The sequence below is a fragment of the Delphinus delphis genome, chromosome 1, assembly GCF_949987515.2.
Source record: "Delphinus delphis chromosome 1, mDelDel1.2, whole genome shotgun sequence".
In the NCBI taxonomy this organism is placed as follows: Eukaryota; Metazoa; Chordata; class Mammalia; order Artiodactyla; family Delphinidae; genus Delphinus; species Delphinus delphis.
The window spans coordinates 11,844,595-11,864,989 of record NC_082683.1 but is presented as its reverse complement, the minus strand read 5'-3'; the positions used below and the strand labels follow the sequence as shown (position 1 = coordinate 11,864,989).

At 43.2% G+C, this 20,395-nt stretch overlaps 1 protein-coding gene across 4 annotated transcripts in view; it reads right to left on the bottom strand.

The window, feature by feature from the left end:
• LOC132427427 (protein DDI1 homolog 2) overlaps nucleotides 1–17,797 on the bottom strand; it is a 36,061-nt gene extending 18,264 nt beyond the window's left edge. Inside the window, exons 1-4 of one of the 4 annotated variants that reach the window (XM_060014921.2) lie at nucleotides 17,480–17,797; nucleotides 7,899–8,028; nucleotides 5,055–5,291; nucleotides 2,797–2,923 (exon numbers count right to left, since the gene is read on the bottom strand). In XM_060014921.2, the coding sequence (XP_059870904.1) occupies nucleotides 2,797–2,923; nucleotides 5,055–5,291; nucleotides 7,899–8,028; nucleotides 17,480–17,617 (632 nt within the window). In that variant the 5' untranslated portion in view covers nucleotides 17,618–17,797. The remainder of the gene's footprint in view (nucleotides 1–2,796; nucleotides 2,924–5,054; nucleotides 5,292–7,898; nucleotides 8,029–17,479) is intronic. The other 3 variants (XM_060014894.1, XM_060014902.1, XM_060014912.1) reach the window with 3 other exon arrangements.
• Between the last annotated feature and the right edge of the window lie 2,598 nt (nucleotides 17,798–20,395).

Genomic DNA, 20,395 nt, shown 5'->3' with positions numbered 1-20,395 from the left:
CTGTAGAATGTTAGAATTTCATCAATGCTCCAATTTAAACTGAGGATTTACTGGGTATCTGGGTACATTTTCTATGTCCACTGCATTAAAAATAGTTTGCAAATATAATATACAGATGTTTCAACTGCTTGTGTTACATCTGCTGCTTAATTTCCAAATCTGTACAAAATTAGATTAGTTTCTAATCTGTAAAACGAGAACAATAATTTCTATCATAGGATCGCTGAGAGGTATAAAGCATCTAGTACACAATGCTAAGGTAAGAGCAGACGCTCAAAAATATCTAACTACCTGGCTGTCACTTAGAAAACTATACACACACACATGCGTCATAGTTCACCTGGTCCATCAAAATATTTCTTCAAAATCGAATATATTCTAATTCTTACGTGAGAAAAGCACATAAAACGGAGTTCCAGCTTACTCCAGCATCTCATGTCTTCCTCCCCAACTCTTCTAGAAACATCATCAAAACACTACAAACATTAATTTAAACTACAGCTGGGGCCAGGCAACTTTGCTGAAGACTGAGACAATTACAGAACAGGGTCCAAGGTGGGATCAACTACAGCTGTAAGCCAGAGGCTGGCAAACTACAGCCCACTGTTTGTTTATGGGAACACATCCACACCGTTCACATAGCTGCTTTCACACTGCACTGGCAGAACTGAGTGCTACCGACAGAGACTGCATGGCCGGCAAAGCCTAAAATATTCACTACCTGGCTCCTTATGGAAAAAGTTTGCTGACCTCTATTCTAAACTGTAGCGCCGGTCCCTTCTGTAATAATACTCTAGCCCAATTGTATTGATGGCTTTATCAGCCAGTCTATAATAAAATATTAAATTTTTCAGAAAGTCAAAGGTAAACTTGTTTAATTTAGCCCGGCAAATATGCGAGCTACTATATACCTCAGTGTACACATACCCTGTGTAATCACTGGTGTAGCGTATCAAATAAAACTGCTATAGGCATTCTATACAATTACACAGCTTTTCTCCTAGGTCACATTATTAAATTTAAAAATAACCTAAAATTAGTTGTGCACTCCTGACCTTACTTTGATTCCAACCAAGATACATTTCAGCAAAAAATCATCTGAAATAATACCAGTTACTTTGGCTATCCTGGGCTCTATGTCACTTTACAGGCACAAGGTTTTCTCCTCTAAAAGAACACATGCATTGTCCCAGTTCCCCTACCTCACCCCTGGGAAGAAACACGAGCCTATGGATGTGCCTCGTTTCACCTCTCTTCCAATAGCTCGGTGTCATGGTTTGGCTATGATGCCTCCCCACTGCCCCGCCCACCCCTCCTGCTTCCTGGCTTGAATGCAACTGTTCTTGAGAGTTATGTCAGGCTCACTTATAGCTGCAATGCGGTCTAGTTCAGAAAACACAAATATCTTCCCATTTCTCTGCATAGATTTAACTAGCGGGATGTTTCTCAAAGATAGTTATTAGTATCCAATACAATTAATGGGAACACTATACAGACAAGAACACAAGTGAACGGCTTAGGGCTATCAATTGATTCTGGTGTATTTACATTTCTCTGATTTCAAATGTACTCAGAGAAATAAGAAACCCTTTATTTGACTTCCAAGTTAACAGTGTAATATAATGACCAAGTTAGGCTTCATTTAAGTAACCAAAGATGATGATCAGGCCCCTAAAAGGAGTAGCCTTACAGTTATTGTTCTTAGTTATACTAAGCCCTTCACAACTAGCAATAAACCAAATCTGGAATGGCGGAAAGCAACTGTTCTTTTATTCAAAGGGACGGACTGAACAGCTTCTTGCTTGTGACTAGTAAGGGAACCAAGGTTGGCACTAGTATCCTTGTATGTGCTTAGGCCCCACCCCTTAAGATTCTATCTATCTATTTATTTATGGCTGCGTTGGGTCTTCGTTGCTGTGTGAGGGCTTTCTCTAGATGCGGCGAGCGGGGGATACTCTCCGTTGCGGTGCGAGGGCTTCTCATCGCGGTGGCTTCCCTTGTTGTGGAGCACAGGTTCTAGGTGTGCGGGTTTCAGGAGTTGTGGCACATGTGCTTATTTGCTCTGCGGCATGTGGGATCTTCGCGGACCAGGACTTGAACCCGTGTCCCTTGCATTGGCAGGCAGATTCTTAACCACTGCGCCACCAGGGAAGTCCCACTCCTTAAGATTCTGATTCATCAGATTTGGGAGTAAAGCCTGAGCACCTGCATTTTTAAAAGCTTCTCATATGACTTTAATGCTGCCCCAGGTGAGAACCATAGCACTAGAGAATCTGGAGCTAGAAACCAGTCCTGCAGTCAGTTTATCTGCTGAGCCCAGTACAAGAACTGTGGAAGGAGACCGGACTTAGGACTATAAGGTTCCTCTTTGTACAGTTTTCTCCAATTCAGTCATGTCCAAGCCCTGGATTTAATCAGGGCTCATGCATTATGTCTAAGGAAAGCGTGCCCAATCAGTTTGAGTAGCCAGCCTAGTAGTCTCACCAAACTGGGGGCTTCTGCTCAGTCCTGGGGTCATCTACCTGGAGTTGCCTTAATAATGTGCTGTGGGCTAGTCAGGGAGTCTTTATCAAAATTTTAGAAAGTCATTAAATTAGGTAGCTGTATTTTTGTAATGTTGAATCAAAATGCAAGGAAAATGGAAGAGGAGAGAATAAACTAGAAGACTGAAGCTACTACCTCAGATGCAAAATAAGGAATCTACCTCAAAGCAGATGCCCAACAAATACAAGATCACCTGGAGTTTGGGAACCCTAGATTCTCTAAATCTTGCTCTTTGGGCAAAGGAGTCATTACCTTATATCTTCTTCTATCTTTGCCTGAGCTTCAAGATCAAAAGGGTCTGCAGAAAAGAGACGAATCCTTTCTTGCTCTCTCCGGGCTCGGTCCTGCTGCTGCTCCACCAAGACCCTAGAAAATTTCTCTGCAAAAACAGTGGGTAAAATCTTAAAAACCATTACATTTTCATTCTTTATTAGTATTTTTCCACACTGAACACTTTCTCAAAATACAACTGTAAGAGATGCAGAAAGGATGGCTAGAAATCATTTAAAATGAGCAATTAACGTTTACTTTCTATTCTCTGCAGAAAAGATTACTTCTTCACCTAAATTTAGTGTAAAGAAATAATGTATCTGCTGGGGCTTCCCTGGTGGTGCAGTGGTTAAGAGTCTGCCTGCCAATTCAAGGGACACAGTTTCAAGCCCTGGTCCAGGAAGATCCCACATGCCGTGGAGCAGCTAAGCCCGTGCACCACAACTGTTGAGCCTGTGCTCTAGAGCCCACGAACCACAACTACTGAGTCCACGTGCCACAACTAATGATGCCCGCGCGCCTAAGAGTCCGTTCTCTGCAACAAGAGAAGCCACCGCAGTAAGAAGCCCGTGCACCACAAAAGCAGAGCCCGCTCGCCGCCAACTAGAGAAAGCCCACGCACAGCAACAAAGGCCCAACATAGCCAAAAATAGAAACAAACAAATAAATAAATTTATATATATAAAAAAGAAATAATGTATTTGTAGACATCATCTCAGAGACGATGACTTTTCAATTTAAATCAGTGTGGCAGATAAATGATGCTACCCCTCCCCTCCCCACTGCCCTTATTATCCTATTACCTAGAAATAAAAGAGAGCACTACTATCCCTCTTTTCCTCTTCTACTTTTGTTTCCTTTACAACACACTCTGCCTTAAAGCAGATAAATTATAAGCAAACTACTGTTTGTCTATATTACCCGATGGATACGAAGCAGGAAAATTAGCAAGGAGAAAACACTGCTTGCTGTAAGATGGATGTATGTTACAAGAACCACCTTTATTTGCTATCTCGTAAATGTGAGTACATTCAAATGTATAAATGTACAAGTGCCATCATCATGGTCTTTGGCAAGATACGCTGCATAAGACATTAAAGAAACCAAAATAATGGTCATATGAACTAATACACACAACAGGGATGAATCTAAAAAACACTGAGTGAAAGACGCCTGACACAAGGGAGGACATACTATATGATTCCATTTACATGAAGATGAAAATTAGGCAAAACTAACCTCTAAGTATCAGAATACTGGAGCCTATAAGGGGAGGAAACTGACTAGAAGAGAACATAAGGGAGCTTTCTGGAGTGAAAGAAATGTTCTATATTGTGATTGGGGTGCTGGTTACATTAGTTTGTCAAAACTCAACGAACTGTATACCTAAAATCTAAGTATTTCTCTGTAGGTAAATATTACCTAAATTTTAAAAATGGTTATTGAGGAATAAGTTATTAAGTGTGTTATGTTTTAAAATTTAATCAGTAGGGTTTCATAAACCCAGGAGTAAAACTGGAGAAATGTGCAGAGAAAACTTTATTCATAAAGATGGCTAAAAACAAATGTTCTGTTAAATACAAGAATGGCTAAAATATAGCCCCAAATAAACTGTTGGTGACAACCGCACTACTGTTAAATTTACGGTGAATGAGAATAAAGGGGTTGCACTTTGCCAAACAGGCTGGTGGCCCTGGACCTGTTTTCCTGGAACGAAATCATTTTAACTGGCATCAGCTGGTTAACTGGTACTCTCTTTAACTGAGGTTCTAACTAAACAGGTTAAAATATCAGTACCTGGTCATTACAAGATATTATCTGCAGAAAAAGAAAAACCACACACACAAAATAACAAACAAAAAAAACCCCTGAATCGCTATGCTGTACACCTGAAACTAACACCATATTGTAAATCAATTATATTTCAATTAAAAAAAAAATCTGTACCTGGGTTATACACTGCTAAAATGATTAGGGAAAAAAAAAAGGAAGGAAAGGAAAACGAAGGTGCTGGTTGAGCTGCTTCAGAACTCTACATAGCCCTAAAACTGTCACTATTGCCAACTAACTCAGCCTTTGACATCAGCGCTAATTTACCTCTCACAGACCAACTGATATGTTCAATACAACATGCGACACAGTGGGCTGAACACACCAGTTGCTTGAGTTTCTCCACATTTGCCGTGATACAACTATTCACCTCAGGTCAGCTTGACAGCCTTCACATTTCATAAGCTTACCAAGATCTCCACTGAGCAGAGCATCTGCCAAGGGTGGATTGCGTTCCTTCAACAAGGACAGCTCATGGGGGTTGGCCAGCAACATGTCTCGGAGCAAGGCTGGATTGTCCAGGCCCTGAGGAGATGAAGCTACCTCTCCAGGAGATGAGTGGGACTGCTGTGCTCCTGCTGGCTGGCGCTGCCGGGTGTTTGACGTGCCAGGCACAGCTATGCTACGGAAGTCTATTCGGGGTAAGTCTGTTGGGGAAAATCGATTCGAAGTTTACTTCAAATGACTCCATAAAAACAAGTATTTGAAGGAAACAGCAGATTTGCACATATGTGGTATGCAGTAGTAGTAGATGGTAATCACAGACATTCCGAATGCGCTTTCCCTGGTTCTTTCTCACGCTGACCTTGAATACAAAGACTGCAGTCCGAGAGTGAATAGGTAGGAAAGAATAGAAAAACAGAGGGTTGGGGAGTAGAGGTAGGGATAGGAAGACAATGGTAATAATCCCAAATTCTTGGCTTATAAAATATCCCAGGATAATAAGTTTTTACTTACTTATGTCTTTAAAAAAGCAAAGCCAATCTCAAACATAACCACGTAAAGCTCGATGTGGTTCTTAAGAAAAATCCTAGTCTGCTTTCACATATGCTCCAAAGAGCCCTGACACCTTGGGTAAAGAATACCATACATAACAAGTGAACAGCATAAATGTTAGATGTTAACTTCTACAAGTATGTGCCACACTTATTAGTTCTTTGAATTTACACTTTCATCTGTGCATCACTGCTAACTCTTCTCATACCCTGGAAAGCTAGTAGGTGTAATCATTTCACAGGAGAGAAAAAAACAAGAAAAGAAACCTGCACAGGTTCTCAGTGCTCAGTACACCAAAAGATTTAACAGGTTCACAGGCCACACTCCCAGGTTCCATAATCCAAGGTGAGCTGACCTTACTAAAGTGAAAGGAAAATAAAAGGGAACCTTACCTCAAGGACCCACATATTATATGATTCCATTTATGAAATGTCCAGAATAGGAAAATACAGAGACTGAAAGTAGACTGATGGTTGCCTAGGGCTAGGAGGCATGAGGGCAGGTGGGGAATGACTGCTGATGAGTACAGAGTTTCTTGTAAAGATGATGAAAATGTGCTAAAATTGATCATAGTGATGGTTAGGCAATTCTGAATATACTAAAAATCAGTGAATTGTACCCTTTAAATGAGTGAATTGTATGGTAGTGAATGATATCTCAATAAAGCTGTTATTGAAAAAAAGAATTGTATTTTTAAATAGGAAAAAGAAAACAAAAAACGTAAAACCCTAGGTATAACCAGAATGATGGGCTAAGACTGAGTGAATCCACATTTCTTCAACCCCAAAATGTATCTGATGATTGCACCTGCTCCAAGTCTGGGGCTGTCCTGAAGCCTTTTGGACTTCAAAGAGAAAAAGAAAATGCTTAAACTCAGGAGTAAGGTTTGTGCCTCTTAGCATGGGTTCAAGTAGGCACTTTTCTTCAAACAGACCTCAGCTGGCAGTGTGTGTGTGTGTGTGTGTGTGTACGTGTACATGGACATGAACTTCGAACCAATGAAAAAGTGAAGTGAATAAGATGATCTTTGTGAGGTAGTTAATCTAGGTCAACCAGCAAAACATATATGGGCGGGTCTTCCTTATGGGTTGAGAAATTTTTATCTCAACCTTGTTATACTTATCTTGAGAGTCCACTCACTTCGGAATAATTTTGAAAAACTTGTTTGTTTACCTTATAGATCAGAATTGCTTCCCCTCCCCCACCTACTGGCGCTCTTGTCCCTGTGGCACAGCACAGGAAAAACAAGAAACAGTGAATCTCAGAACTAACAATTTCACCAAATTAACCACAGGAAGATTTGGGCTTTACTGATTGGCTTATGTGAACCTCTTCCCTTTCTAAAGTTTAACAGTAGCCCCAAGGGAATAATGTAATCTGGATCTGAAAGTAACAGGGCTTGATCGTCTCTTATAGCTCCAGTTTCAGGCTGAATGGAAGCACTGTGTTCTAAACTGGAGTCGGTCATCACCCAGACACCTAAACTCCTTTGAGTATCAGAAGCAAGCTATGGACCCTCTCCCCATCAAATGCACAGATGCCCACACAATTCTGCACACTATTTCAAGGACACAGACACTTCCTAACTCCCAATGCACAGATTCTAGATGTAGCATCTAAGATAAATAACAGTTTCTTTTTACATGATTAACAAAGATGGTGGGAAAGAACCAGGATTTGGTGGTCAGCTGCTTCAGGTTCATAAGGCTCAGTGTAACGGGAAAAGCACCAAGTTTTAAATCCTGTGCCTTCACTTACTAGCTATGAAGATATGATTTAAAAATTGTCAAGAGGTATCTCTTCCCTACAAAAGTTATGAGGTGACCTGAAATGTGGGTGCAAGTGCCTGGCTGATTGTAAAATGCTCAGCAAAGGCCTATCACTGAATGCCAGACACAAAGCAGCAAAAGTCAGCCAGGAAGCAGAGGCATATGCAGCGTCTCAAGTCCTTCTCAAGGATAAAATGATCACTGATAACAACGGAAGCTCATATTTACTGACGGCTTGCTATGTGCTGAAGGTTTTACATGCATTATTCTCCCATCAACCCTACGAGTTGTGGTTAATTATAACACACATCTTACAGATGAGGAAATGGACTTAGAGTGTTAGCTTGTCCGAAGTTACCCAGCAAGCAAGTGGCAGAGTCAGGCAAATCCAAAACTCTGGCAGCCTGAATCCAAGGCAAATCCAAAACTCTGAACTATGCTATCTACTAATGCTTGCCAGGGCTGTGAAACCATTATGAGATGCCGTACTTGGGAACTGCACCGAAGGGCGAGGGTCTGCATTCTCCTTCTGTCGTAAAATCACAACGTCGCCATCTTTTAAGCCGTAAGAAGCCAGTGATCTGTGGTTGTCTGTGAGAGGTCTTTCAGCGTAGACAATCTGCAACCAGAAAAGATTTAATAGAATAAAGCACCGAGAAGCAACATGTCACAAAACAGAAAGACTACAGTTTTCCTCTTCATTAGAGAATGTCACTCCCTGCTCAACACCCTCCAGTGATTTCCCATCATACCTAGAATAAAAGCCAAAATCCTTCTCGTCAACTATTAGGGCCAAACAATTCGGCTCCCTGGCTCCCCCATGACCTCATCTCATACCATGATTGCTATTCCTCAAATAATACCAGCAACTTCCCCCTCAAGGCTGTTTCACTTGTTGTTCTCTCTACCTGAGGAATGTTCTTTCCCGGTTCATTTTTTTAAGGTCTCTGATCAAACACTACCTCTTCAGAGTCCTTCCCTAATATTTAAAATGCACCCTCACTTCCCATATTATATATTTTTTCTTTATGGTCTCTCTGTCCCACTAAAATGTAAGCTACTCTGAGGACAAGGACTTTACTTTTTTCACCATATCCCAAATGCCTAGAACAGGGGCCTGGTAGATAAATAGTGCCCAAGTATTTGCTGAATTAAAGGACAAATAAAGCTATGGGAAGTAGACAATTTTAGATTTAATATTGAGCAGGGAGGGAAATGGGAATGATTTATTCTGGGGATGATAACTGCAATACTATTAAATAATATGTTCACTCCCCACCCACAAGTTTTAGTGAGGTATAATTGACATACAACACTGTGTTCGTTTTAGTTGTACAACATAATGATGTGATATATGTATATATTGTAAAATGATTACCATGATATGTTTTGTTAACATCCATCACCCCATATAGTTATACATTTTTCTTCTTGTGATGAGAACTTTTTTTTTTTTTTTTCCCCAGTACACGGGTCTCTCACTGCTGTGGCCTCTCCCGTTGCGGAGCACAGGCTCTGGACGCGCAGGCTCAGCGGCCATGGCTCACGGGCCCAGCCGCTCCGCGGCATGTGGGATCTTCCCAGACCGGGGCACGAACCCGTGTCCCCTGCGTTGGCAGGCGGACTCTCAACCACTGCGTCACCAGGGAAGCCCCCGTGATGAGAACTTTTCAGATCTACTCTTAGCAACTTTCAAATATATGATACAGTGCTGTTAACTCCAGTCACCCTGCAGTACATGACTGTACTGTGTCCACTTTTAAATGGTCTCACACACAAGCTTCCCGAGTTCTTCCTTCTCTTCGACCTTCCCCAAACTTTTATCACTTTTATGTTTATGAGTGGAAGATAACAGTGGAAGAAATTTAAAAAAGAACAATTAAACACAGATGGAAAAAAGGATCAGGGATGTATTACTAAGGAAAATATTTTTATGATGTGCAATCGAACACTGAAGATAAGCCTGAGAGCATAAAAACAGATGAAACAACGGGCTGTGGAAAGAAAAGGGACAAAGGGCATACTATGATTTCACCATGAAGGAACACAAAACCTAACCCGCATCATGACCTACTCTGTAGAGGGGCATTCAGAACAGACTCTGGCTTTGAAAGGTTTTCTTCTTAACAATTCACTTTCCATGAGGCCACTGGCAAACTGAGGAACTTGAGTTCTGTCCTGGCTCTGACAGGGCCCCCGACACTCAGCTGGTCCAGGCTTCACAGTTCCCATTTGTCAAGCAAGCAGTTGGGGCTAGATAATCATTACACCTATCCCTTCCAGGTCTTTCTGCTACACTACCACTTTACAATGTTTCCTCAAGTGTCCTCATAGCTCTCATAGTAAAACTGCCTGACACAGAACCTGAAAAATACAGGATTTAAACTGGAAAAAAAAAAGATCTGTCTTATCTGATCTCAGAATTTGCAATGACATGAGAAATAGAACAGGAAACTCAATTTAGTTCCTTCCAAAATCAAATACTTCTGGGGTTAAACAAAAAAATGATCTGCAGAATTTGTAGGCTGAATTATATTTTTTAAGTTCTATACAGGACTAGAAAAAGTATTGTTAGTTCTTACCCTCACCTGTGAAGTTAAAATTTGTTACAATAGATTGCAACTGTCATTCTATCGACCCATTCACTCTCCCTTATTTAAGCATATATCTCATAGTAAAAGTATACCAGAATCAACATAGATGGTTTGCAATACAACCTGAGTCATATTATAACTTCTGGGATTGCTTTAAAAACCACCACAAATCTGAAGTGACAAGTGTCATGGGTTGAGGTGTGCAGCAAGAAAGAGGCATGCAAGAGAAATGCCATGCAGGCAGCTCCTACAAGGGGGCTTCAACTCTGTGAAGCAACCACAATGAAAGTACCAGTGGCCTAAGGCCTACTCCTTAATTTTCTAGGGTCAGAAATTCAACTATCAGTATATTTAGAGACACAGGATCAGTCAACGTACTCTAACTGTACTTATAAGAGAACATTTACTTGTCTACAACGAGAAATCAAACTCGGGAGAATCAGAATGCTCCTATCCACAAGATCACTGAATTTTCTTCAGGCTGGAAATGCTACATGGAAAGCTATATTAAAATGGCAGACGGCTACCACTGAGTGAGCTCCTACTGGGAGCCGGCATCTTACTAGGTTCTCGCAGTCTTCCACCTAATCCTCATATCCTCTCGTTTAAGTCTCATAATCAATTTATGAAGTAGATATTAATTGTCCCATTTCATGTACAGGGAGACAAATTACTGTTAGGTGACCTGAGGCTCCATAGCTATTGAGAAGAGAACTGGGATTGGAGCCACATCTGCCTGACTTTACAGCCCATACCCTTTCCTAGTACCACATACAACTTTCCCAAATATAAGTCCAAAGTGGCATGGTGAATTAGCTGGGTGACCTTTACAAGAGCTGTTAAGCCACCTATCACTCCTAAGGGCCTCTACTCACCAGGGGGATCAAACACTGTCCACTGCTCAACGTATCCCCTGCCCTGAACATGAAGAAAGGAGCACTCACTACCAACCCCTCACTCTCTGGATTCCCATTTTACAGATGCCATACATCATTCCATCACTGTTCAGCTAAACAGTTTTTCCTCAGCAGACAACATAATTTTTTAAAAAGAAGGCGGCCTGACCTAACAACAAAAATGTAAGATCCAGGTAGTCAGTACCATCCAACATGTAACATGAAGTGTGGAGGACTGCTATCTGCCCCAATCTCCTAAAAATACTAGACTGCAGAATGTAGGTAAGGATCAAACATTCTTCATACTGACAAAGCAGCAGGTGTATACCATTCTAGTCCAAGGACATAGATGAGACAAGCAGTAGCTTAGTTGAAATTATGACTGCCACAAAGAACTGGTTTTTTGTTGTTGTTGTTAAAATAGGCTTAAGAATCTAAGACAATTATTCTGCAGCTTGAGTTCCAGAATAAATCAGAATGATTTTCCAACTTAATATGAGTATCTAGTAGACCAATGGTTTCAAATTTCTACCAGTCAAAACAAAATGAGTTTTGTTTATGGCATTGGTGATACTTTCTACCATTCATAATACCCAGCTCAAAGGTTATAAGGCTCAAAATTCAATTTTTGCCAGTTATAAGAACATACAACAGAAAAATTTATACAGCTACATGTCTTTTTTATTGCGGTACACGGGTCTTTCACTGTTGTGGCCTCTCCCGCTGTGGAGTACAGGCTCCGGACGCACAGGCTCAGCGGCCATGGCTCATGGGCCCAGCCGCTCCGCAGCATGTGGGATCTTCCCAGACCGGGGCTTGAACCCGTGTCCCCTGCATCGGCAGGCGGACTCTCGACCACTGCGCCACCAGGGAAGCCCTGCTACAAGTCTTAATCTCCAAAACTGGCACAACTGCTAGTACTTCTCCAGAGGAGGCACCCTAGAGACTGAATTCTCATCTTAACCAATATTTAACAATACACTAATTAATACAACTCCAAAGCCTTTAGGCATGATGTCAAATGTTTCCTGGTCTCTGAATGAGAGATTTCAATCAATCAACAGAAATCATAACAGTACATTTCTAGCATTAAGGATCATAAACTGGCCACGAAACCCTTGGAATCACATTTGAATGGCTTCATAATAGTATCTACCATTAGTTGAAAGCCCACTATATGCCAAGTGATCTACACATACCATCCCATGTAATAGTCAGCTTGACTTTTACAACCCTTCTGGAAGATAACTTGACAAGTTACTAAAAGCCTCCCAAAAGACCTGGCAATTCCATATCTAAGACTTTATCCTGAGGAAATAATCAGAAATGGAGACAAAGCCTTAAGTATAGGGCTTCCCTGGTGGCGCAGTGGTTGAGAATCTGCCTGCCAATGCAGGGGACACGGGTTCGAGCCCTGGTCTGGGAAGATCCCACATGCTGCGGAGCAACTAGGCCTGTGAGCCACAACTACTGAGCCTGCGCATCTGGAGCTTGTGCTCCGCAACAAGAGAGGCCGCGACAGTGAGCAGCCCGCGTACCGCGATGAAGAGTGGCGCCCGCTCGCTGCAACTAGAGAAAGCCCTCGCACAGAAACGAAGACCCAACACAGCCAAAAATAAATATAAATAAATAAAAACAAAAAAACCCCACAAACCTGAGGGACATCCTAGATTCCTCTTAAAAAAAAAAAAAAAGCCTTAAGTATTTAGGTATCCATGGACATGTTACTCATAACTGCTTCCAAATGTCCCCAATTCAATTCAAATGCCCAGCAAGGGACTTCCCTGGAGGCTAAGTGGTTAAGAATCCACCTGCCAATGCAGGGGACATAGGTTCAAGTCCTGGTCCGGGAAGATCCCACATGCCGCGGAGCAACTAAGCCCGTGTGCCACAACTACTGAGCCTGCCCTCTAAAGTCCCCGAGCCACAACTACTGAGCCCACGTGCCACAACTACTGAAGCCCACGTGCCTAGAGCCCGTGCTCCACAACAAGAGAAGCCACCGCAATGAGAAGCCTGCGCACCGCAATTAAGAGTAGCCCCCACTCGCCCCAACTAAAGAAAGCCCATCTGCAGCAACGAAGACCCACCGCAGCCAAATTTTAAATAAATAAATAAATAAATAGTAGACCATCACAAACTCTCTTGTCTCCCTCCCTCCCTCCTTTCCTTCTTTTTTTTAAAGTTTTTTTTTAAAAAATTAATTAATTAATTTATTTTTGGCTGTGCTGGGTCTTTGTTGCTGCGTGTGGGCTTTCTCTAGTTGCAGTGAGCGGGGGCTACTGTTCGTTGTGGTGCACAGGCTTCTCATTGCGGTGGCTTCTCTTGTTGCAGAGCATGGGCTCTAGGCGCCTGGGCTTCAGGAGTTGTGGCTTGCGGGCTCTACAGAGTGCAGGCTTAGTAGTTGGGGTGCACGGGCTTAGTTGCTCCATGGTATGTGGCATCTTTCTGGACCAGGGCTCGAACCTGTGTCCCCTGCATTGGCAGGCGGATTCTTAACCACTGCGCCACCAGGGAAGCCCTCCTTTCCTTCTTAAAAAAAAAAAAAAAAGCACAGCAAAATGAAAACTGTTAAATAAATTGCAGTACATCTGTATGATGGTATATTATGTGGCCATTAAAATGATAAACTGCAAGAATTTGAAATGTTATGGGAAAATGCTGACAATGCAGTGTTGACTGAAGAAAGGTATGAAATTGTTTATTACAGTTCAGGCCATATGTTTTAAAGATATATTTTAACTATATAAGAAGAAAAAAATACATTAAAAAGCAAACTGCAGTTATCTCTGAGTTATAAGGTAATAAGTAATGGTGTTCTTTTCTCCTCTTCTATATGTTACAAGTTTTCTATAATGAATATGTGGTATTTATCAGAAAAGAAATACATGAAAATTACCTGTGAAAATAAACATGCCAAAACCAGCTACAAAAGAAATTCTGTTTCTACTGGTTTAAAATAGTGTTTTGGGCTTCTCTGTTGGCACAGTGGTTAAGAATCTGCCTGCCAATGCAGGGGACACGGGTTTGGGCCCTGGTCTGGGAAGATCTCACATGCCGCGGAGCAAATAAGCCCGTGAGCCACAACTACTGAGCCCATGTGCCACAACTACTGAAGCCCACGTGCCTAGAGCCCGTGCTCCAGAATAAGAGAAGCCACCGCAATGAGAAGCCCACACACCGCAAAGAAGACCTAACACAATCAAAAATAAATAAATAAATTTATTAAAAAATACTAACAATAAATAAAATAGTGTTTTACAGGGACTTTCCTGGTGGCGCAGTGGTTAAGAATCTGCCTGCCAACGCAGAGGACACGGGTTTGAGCCCTGGTCCGGGAAGATCCCACATACTGCAGAGCAACTAAGCCTGTACGCCACAACTACTGAGTCCACGTGCCACAACTACTGAAGCCTGAGCGCCTAGAGCCCATGCTCCTCATCAAGAGAAGCCACTGCAATGAGAAGCCCGCACACCGCAACAAAGAGTAGCCCCCGCTCACCACCAACTAGAGAAGGCCTGTGTGCAACAACGAAGACCAATGCAGCCAAAAATAAAATAAATATACAAATAAATAAAAATAAACAAAATAGTTCTTATTTTAAACAAAATAAAAAAACAAATAGATCATGCTGTGTGCAGAGCTGCATTTCCAGGAACAGTTACTGCTATTATTTCGTATTTAAATATGCCTTCATTTGAGAGTTCTTATACATTCTGCACACTTTTTTTTTTTAACCACATGCCACCTACAGGGATAAATTATAACAATCTTTCAAAAATGCAAAGATATTAATTTCAAGTGAAGCTAAGTTCTTAATAATTGTTTGAAGTTCCTCTAGCCAAGTCTGCATCAAAGCATCAAGCAGGGCCATGACCGGCTTCCAAACCCACACTTGTGTTAAGAGATGGAACATGCCCAGCTTCTATCACATGTGCAAGTGGAGATTGTTCCTATTCTAAATTTGTTATCACTGCATTATAACTACTGTAATCAGACTAGAGCTGTTAAAAATTAACACCCTTTCCAAGCATATCCTTATGCAGTCGATGCTGATGCTGAAAGACTGAATTATAAACCAGTGATTCTTAATGTGGGGCAGACATGCGACACAGTTCTTTAAGGATGTAGGAAGAAAACAGAAAATAATTAGAATTTGCATTTCCATTTTAGTTTATCCTTCCTTAAATTCTATCCTGTGCCTGTTTATAATGACCTAAGATATTACTTCATGTATATAATTGATGTTTACAGCTATTACATACATGTAATATACATGCATTTATATTATGCATACACCATTAGTTCATATATATTATTTATTATATACATCACACAGATGCATGTTCCAAAACATTTTACTCAGAGGGATACGTGACCGAAAAAGTTTGCAGACCAGTGGTCTGGACACACAGTAACAGAAAAGAATAGCCAAAAACAAGAAAAAAAAAATTCCCGTTAGAAATGGAGTCAGAAATGGAGGTGAAGGAACGAGAACAGAGAAGGGAAGTAAGAGGAGTAAAGGTAAAGAGACCAGGAGAACTTGGAGAGGAAGAAGGGGAAGAGGAGTAATATGGGAGAACCCTGGGAGGTAAAGGAGGGGTGGGGGGAGGCCCCAAGTAAGTGAAAATGATGTATTTGTGCATAAAAACTACAATGATATTTACTATTATGACTTGGTGAAAGGAAATGACTCAAGTGTCTAGGGTGGATCCTGTTCCTGCTTGATGGGCAAGCAACTGAAAGACAACGGACCACCAGACATCCTAAAATAGACACTGTGTTAGGTTACAATGGAGCCAACAGAACAAACTTGAAAAACAGGAGCTGTTTACCGGCTATGTAATACAGGCTTAACACTAGTTGGAGCCCAGGTTTCCATATGCTAATTTGGCTTGGGAAGGAAGTGAATGCCAAAACACTGACCTAATGAATAAGAAAGAATTTGGAGTTAGCCTAACCGTTCAATTAATAAGGTACCGCTAACCTTCCGCACCGGCAGGACAGTGCCTGCCTTACCATACAATTAATCGTCTTTCGATCTGACACCCTCTTTTGGCTACAGCCATCTCAAAAAGTGCAGGAATACAGAAATCACAATCTTTGTCTTCTCCCAAGCCCAACAAAGTCAATTTACATTTTAATTTTTTATTTCCCCCACCAGCTGGTGATTATAACCAGGGTAGAAAGCACAGCCAGAGGGAAGAGAAACAACTGAAAAAGCCACCTTCAAAAATCTGAGTTGATTTTCCCTCCCTACTTAAACTGCTCTTTTCTAGCTCTCTACCTGAGGGATTCATTGACAGGAGCTGGTTCCTGAGTTTTTGTGGTTTCTTTTTTTTTTTTAACAGAAGTTCCAAGAATCCCTTTTGCCAGAATGCCTATTTGAGTGACACCTTGTGCCCCCAAATAAATTCTTTCTTGATATTCAGCTTATGCCAAGGTTCTAAAGTTCAAAGTGTAAAGGAATCATACTCACTTCTGAACAAAATATTGACACACTTGTTTACCGTAGCACAGGGCAGAACAAGCTGTAGTGAGGCAATAGTTTTTGGAACTATTTCATAACTGCAGTAGCAAATCAAGATTTACCTTCTGGGGCCTTGGATGACTTCTATAATTTTCTTAATGTTTAGACTATGCCCTCCGAGGCCCACTTATCAAGTCAGGATTTAGATGTTTCAGTGTGAAGGCCACAGAGTTATTGCCACCAAATCTGTCTGGTGGCAGCGTCAGAGCATTTTAAGAATACATTTTAAGAATAAATTAAAATGTAAGAGCAGCTTAATTTCTTTCCAGCAGGGCAAGGGAAATGAAACAACCAAATCACACTGAGGCCATATTTAAGCAAATATCCTCATCTAGCACTGAGCTTTGAACTCACCCAAACTGAACTGTGACCTGAAAGAAAGAGGGATCTTGGCCTACTACCAGGGAAGAAACCACAGAAACAGTTTCGGTTGAACTAATAAATTACTTTAAAAAAATAACAATTTAACCAGAAACGCATGTGGTAGGGAAAAGAGCATTTCCAGAGGCTTCAAAACAAGGTGGTGCAAGTCTCAAACTTTTCCCTTCACTTCCAGCGCAAATCTCTACACTTAAAGGTAAATTACGTTTACTTAGGCAGGAGCCCTCTCCAAAAAAGCAGATGAACATCCATCTACCACAGTGATCCAAACTGGTATTTCTGGTTGGGGAAGCAGAATGCATGAACCCTTGCAAATCTACGGCTTCTTCTTAGGTCTACGCCGACACCCCAAACTCAAGAAATTAGAGAAGGGGTCAAAGAGCCACAAGGTGGGGCGGGCCGCCCGACAGTGCACGCGCTCCTCAGGCTGCAGTGGGTGCGTCTGCGGTCAGGTTCTCCGCTCTCTCCCCCAGCACCCCACCCCACGCTCGGGGCGTATGGGGGCAGCCACCGATTCCAGCTCCCTCCCGGATGCGGGGGTGGGCTGGGAATGGCCATCCTGCTTCTCCTCCACCCCCCAATTCCTCACCAGCAGCAAAAGGAGTGCGTGAGGCCCCAAGGCGGGAGGGCTAGCTCCGGAGGGAGGCCCCACTCGCCGCTCAGCGTACCTGGCTCTCGGCTGCGGGGATGCCGGACTCGAGCTCACAGAGCGCGCGGAAGTTGTGCAGCTCGAAGTCGGCGTCGACCTGGAGGGAAAAGGTCACCTCGGAGAGGTCCCTCCGCACACAGTACACGGTGAGCAGCATGGCCCAGGCCCGACCCAGCTCGGCTCGGCCCGGCCTCGGCGCGGGGCGGCGGCGGCGGCGGGGCCTGGCTGGTGCTGCAGGCGGACGGCGCGGGCTGCTCGCTCGCCCGCCCGTTCGCTCCTTCCCTCCCTCACACACGCTCAGTGACTCACTCCCTCCCACCCTCACCAGCAAGTACAGCCGCCACCACCCGCCTGCAACTTCGTCTGCCTGCCTGCCTGCCGGCCTGCCTGCCTCCCACCGCTGCCGCCAAGCGCGCCAGCCGCCCGGCGCCCCGCCCCGCCGCAACGCCGATGCCGTAAAGCCCGCCTGACCCGCTCCGCCTTCGCGGCGCACCGGAGGGGCGGAGCTGGGAAGGGGAGGCGGGAAGTAGGAGAGGATTGCAGGGCTCTGGGGACGGGAGAGGGTGGAAGGGCGAGGAAAGGGGAGCAAACGAAGAGAAAGAAATAAGTATTAATTGCTTGATTTAGTAAGTGACGTCGGTGGAGGACTCCAAAATCTCATTTATTCATCCGACAGGCATTTATTGAGCGCGTGTTGGCAAATAGCCACGTGGGTACAAAAATGCGTAAAAATACAGGTCTTTGCCCTTAACGAACTCTCAGACTGATACAGGAGACTGAGAACCTAGCAGATTGTTCTCAGACATATTTTCCAAAGTAGAAATTGAGGCTCAGACAGCTTACTTTTCTTCTTGTTCTGATGATTTAGGGTTAAAACCAAAATCACGAACCCCTGCTCACTGGCCCCTGCTTTGCTCTTCAGCCCTGCCTCCTGAGCCCTGTCTGCACTCTGCCCTCTCTGCCACATTGTGACTTTCAGTTCCTCCTAAGCTCCATTTCCCTGCCTCGTAAATAGTTTTCCCTCTACTTGGACTGCTTCTTTCCTAGCCCTGGCAAACCCCAGCACCTATTGCAGTGCTTTATTATCGATAAAATATGTGTTACTTTAATGGCCTGTTTAAGGCCATTTAATGGCCTGTTTAAGGCCACATAGCTGATGAGAAATAGAAGCCCAAAACATGAGGATGAGTCAGAAAACCGAAAGGGAAAGAGGAGGATACAATGGATACAAGATTGGCATCTCCCCATTTACTCCCCACTCCCCCATCCACGGAGTAGGGACACCCTCTTCTATTATAACAGGAGGGAAGGAGGGGTCAGGATGGCTATGGATGCAGGTAAGTGTAGGTAGGTTTGGTGGCAAGAAAGTAAGCGAAAGACCAGCAGAAGATGTATCTCTGTAAGGGAAGAGGGAAGGTTTTCTGTGGAGCATAAAGACAGAAGGTGGAGGGAGGGGGCGGGGTGGAGAAGAGTGGTTGTTATCAGGTACAGAAAGCCCACCACCAATGGCTTACGCAAGTGAGGGTTTATTTTTCTTACGGGATAGGAAGCCTGAAGGTAGACAGCAGCATTGGTTCAGTGACTCAGTGATACAAGGGACAGTATTTTGGCAAATCTTTTGGCCTTTCCCTGACGGTCATGATATAGCTGGTTGTCTCCACCCCATGCATCATTTTCTTGTTCAAGCAAGAGGTTGCCCAGGAGTCCCCCAGTAGGTTTCTGCTTACATCTGGCCAGAACTGTGTCACACAGATGCAAGAAAAGTCCAGGAAGGGGCTTCCCTGGTGGCGCAGTGATTGAGAGTCCGCCTGTCGATGCAGGGGATACGGGTTCGTGCCCCGGTCCGGGAAGATCCCACATGCCGCGGAGCAGCTAGGCCCGTGAGCCATGGCCGCTGAGCCTGCGCGTCCGGAGCCTGTGCTCCGCAAGGGGAGAGGCCACAGCAGTGAGAGGCCCGTGTACTGCAAAAAAAAAAAAAAAAAAGCCAGGAAAAGTGAGTGTTTAGGTTTTCTCACCTCATTAAAAGGTATGAATGGGGTGCGCGGTGGGGGGTGGGGCAGGGGAGGGGTTGTAACAGGTTTTAGGTGAGACATACCTAGCGCCTACTACAGCAGAGAAGGTTTGAAATAACCATTGTAAGTTGAAGCAAATTGAGTAGAGAAATGATGTAGAATTTCCAGATGGTATCAAGGGTTCAGCTGAAGTTAGAATCATGAGCTGACAGATTTTTGTGTTACATTTTTTTCTGTTGGTGCCCAGATGTTAATGATTTTGTTTTCCAAAGATGGCCACGGCAATATCTTCCATCTTATATGTTCATGCTATAATGTAATCATGACATTCCTCCCATTAAGACATGGGGTATATGTCCCTCCATTTGAATTATGGCAGATGGACTTTGGCATAAGTGTCGCTGTGTGACTTCTGAGGCTAGTTCATAAAAGGCAATATAGCTTCTGCCTGATTCTCTTGGAACACTTGCTCTTGGAACCCAGCAGCCATGCTGTGAAGAAGCCCAAACTACCCCAGGCAGTGAGACTACATGGAGATAACATGTATAGATGGTTCAGGCAACAACCTAGCTGAGATCAAAGCCAATTACCAGGAAAACCCTCCTAGAACATGAATGAAGACACTTCCAGTTGATTTCAACCCTAGCTGTTGAATCATCTCCAGCCTTTGAGTCTTCCCAGCTGAGGCCCCAGACATCATGGAGCTGCCTCCACTGTATTCTTTCTGAATTCCTGACCCACAGAATCTGTGAGCATAATGAAATGGTTATTTTACGTGACTAACTTTGGGGTGGTTTGTTACAAAGAACAATAATTGGTACACTGAATATAGGCACAGCCAATAAACTAAAAAAAAAGAGAGAACTTTTTATTGCAGCATAATACACAAAAAGTGCATGCATTTTAAGTGTATACGGTGAGTT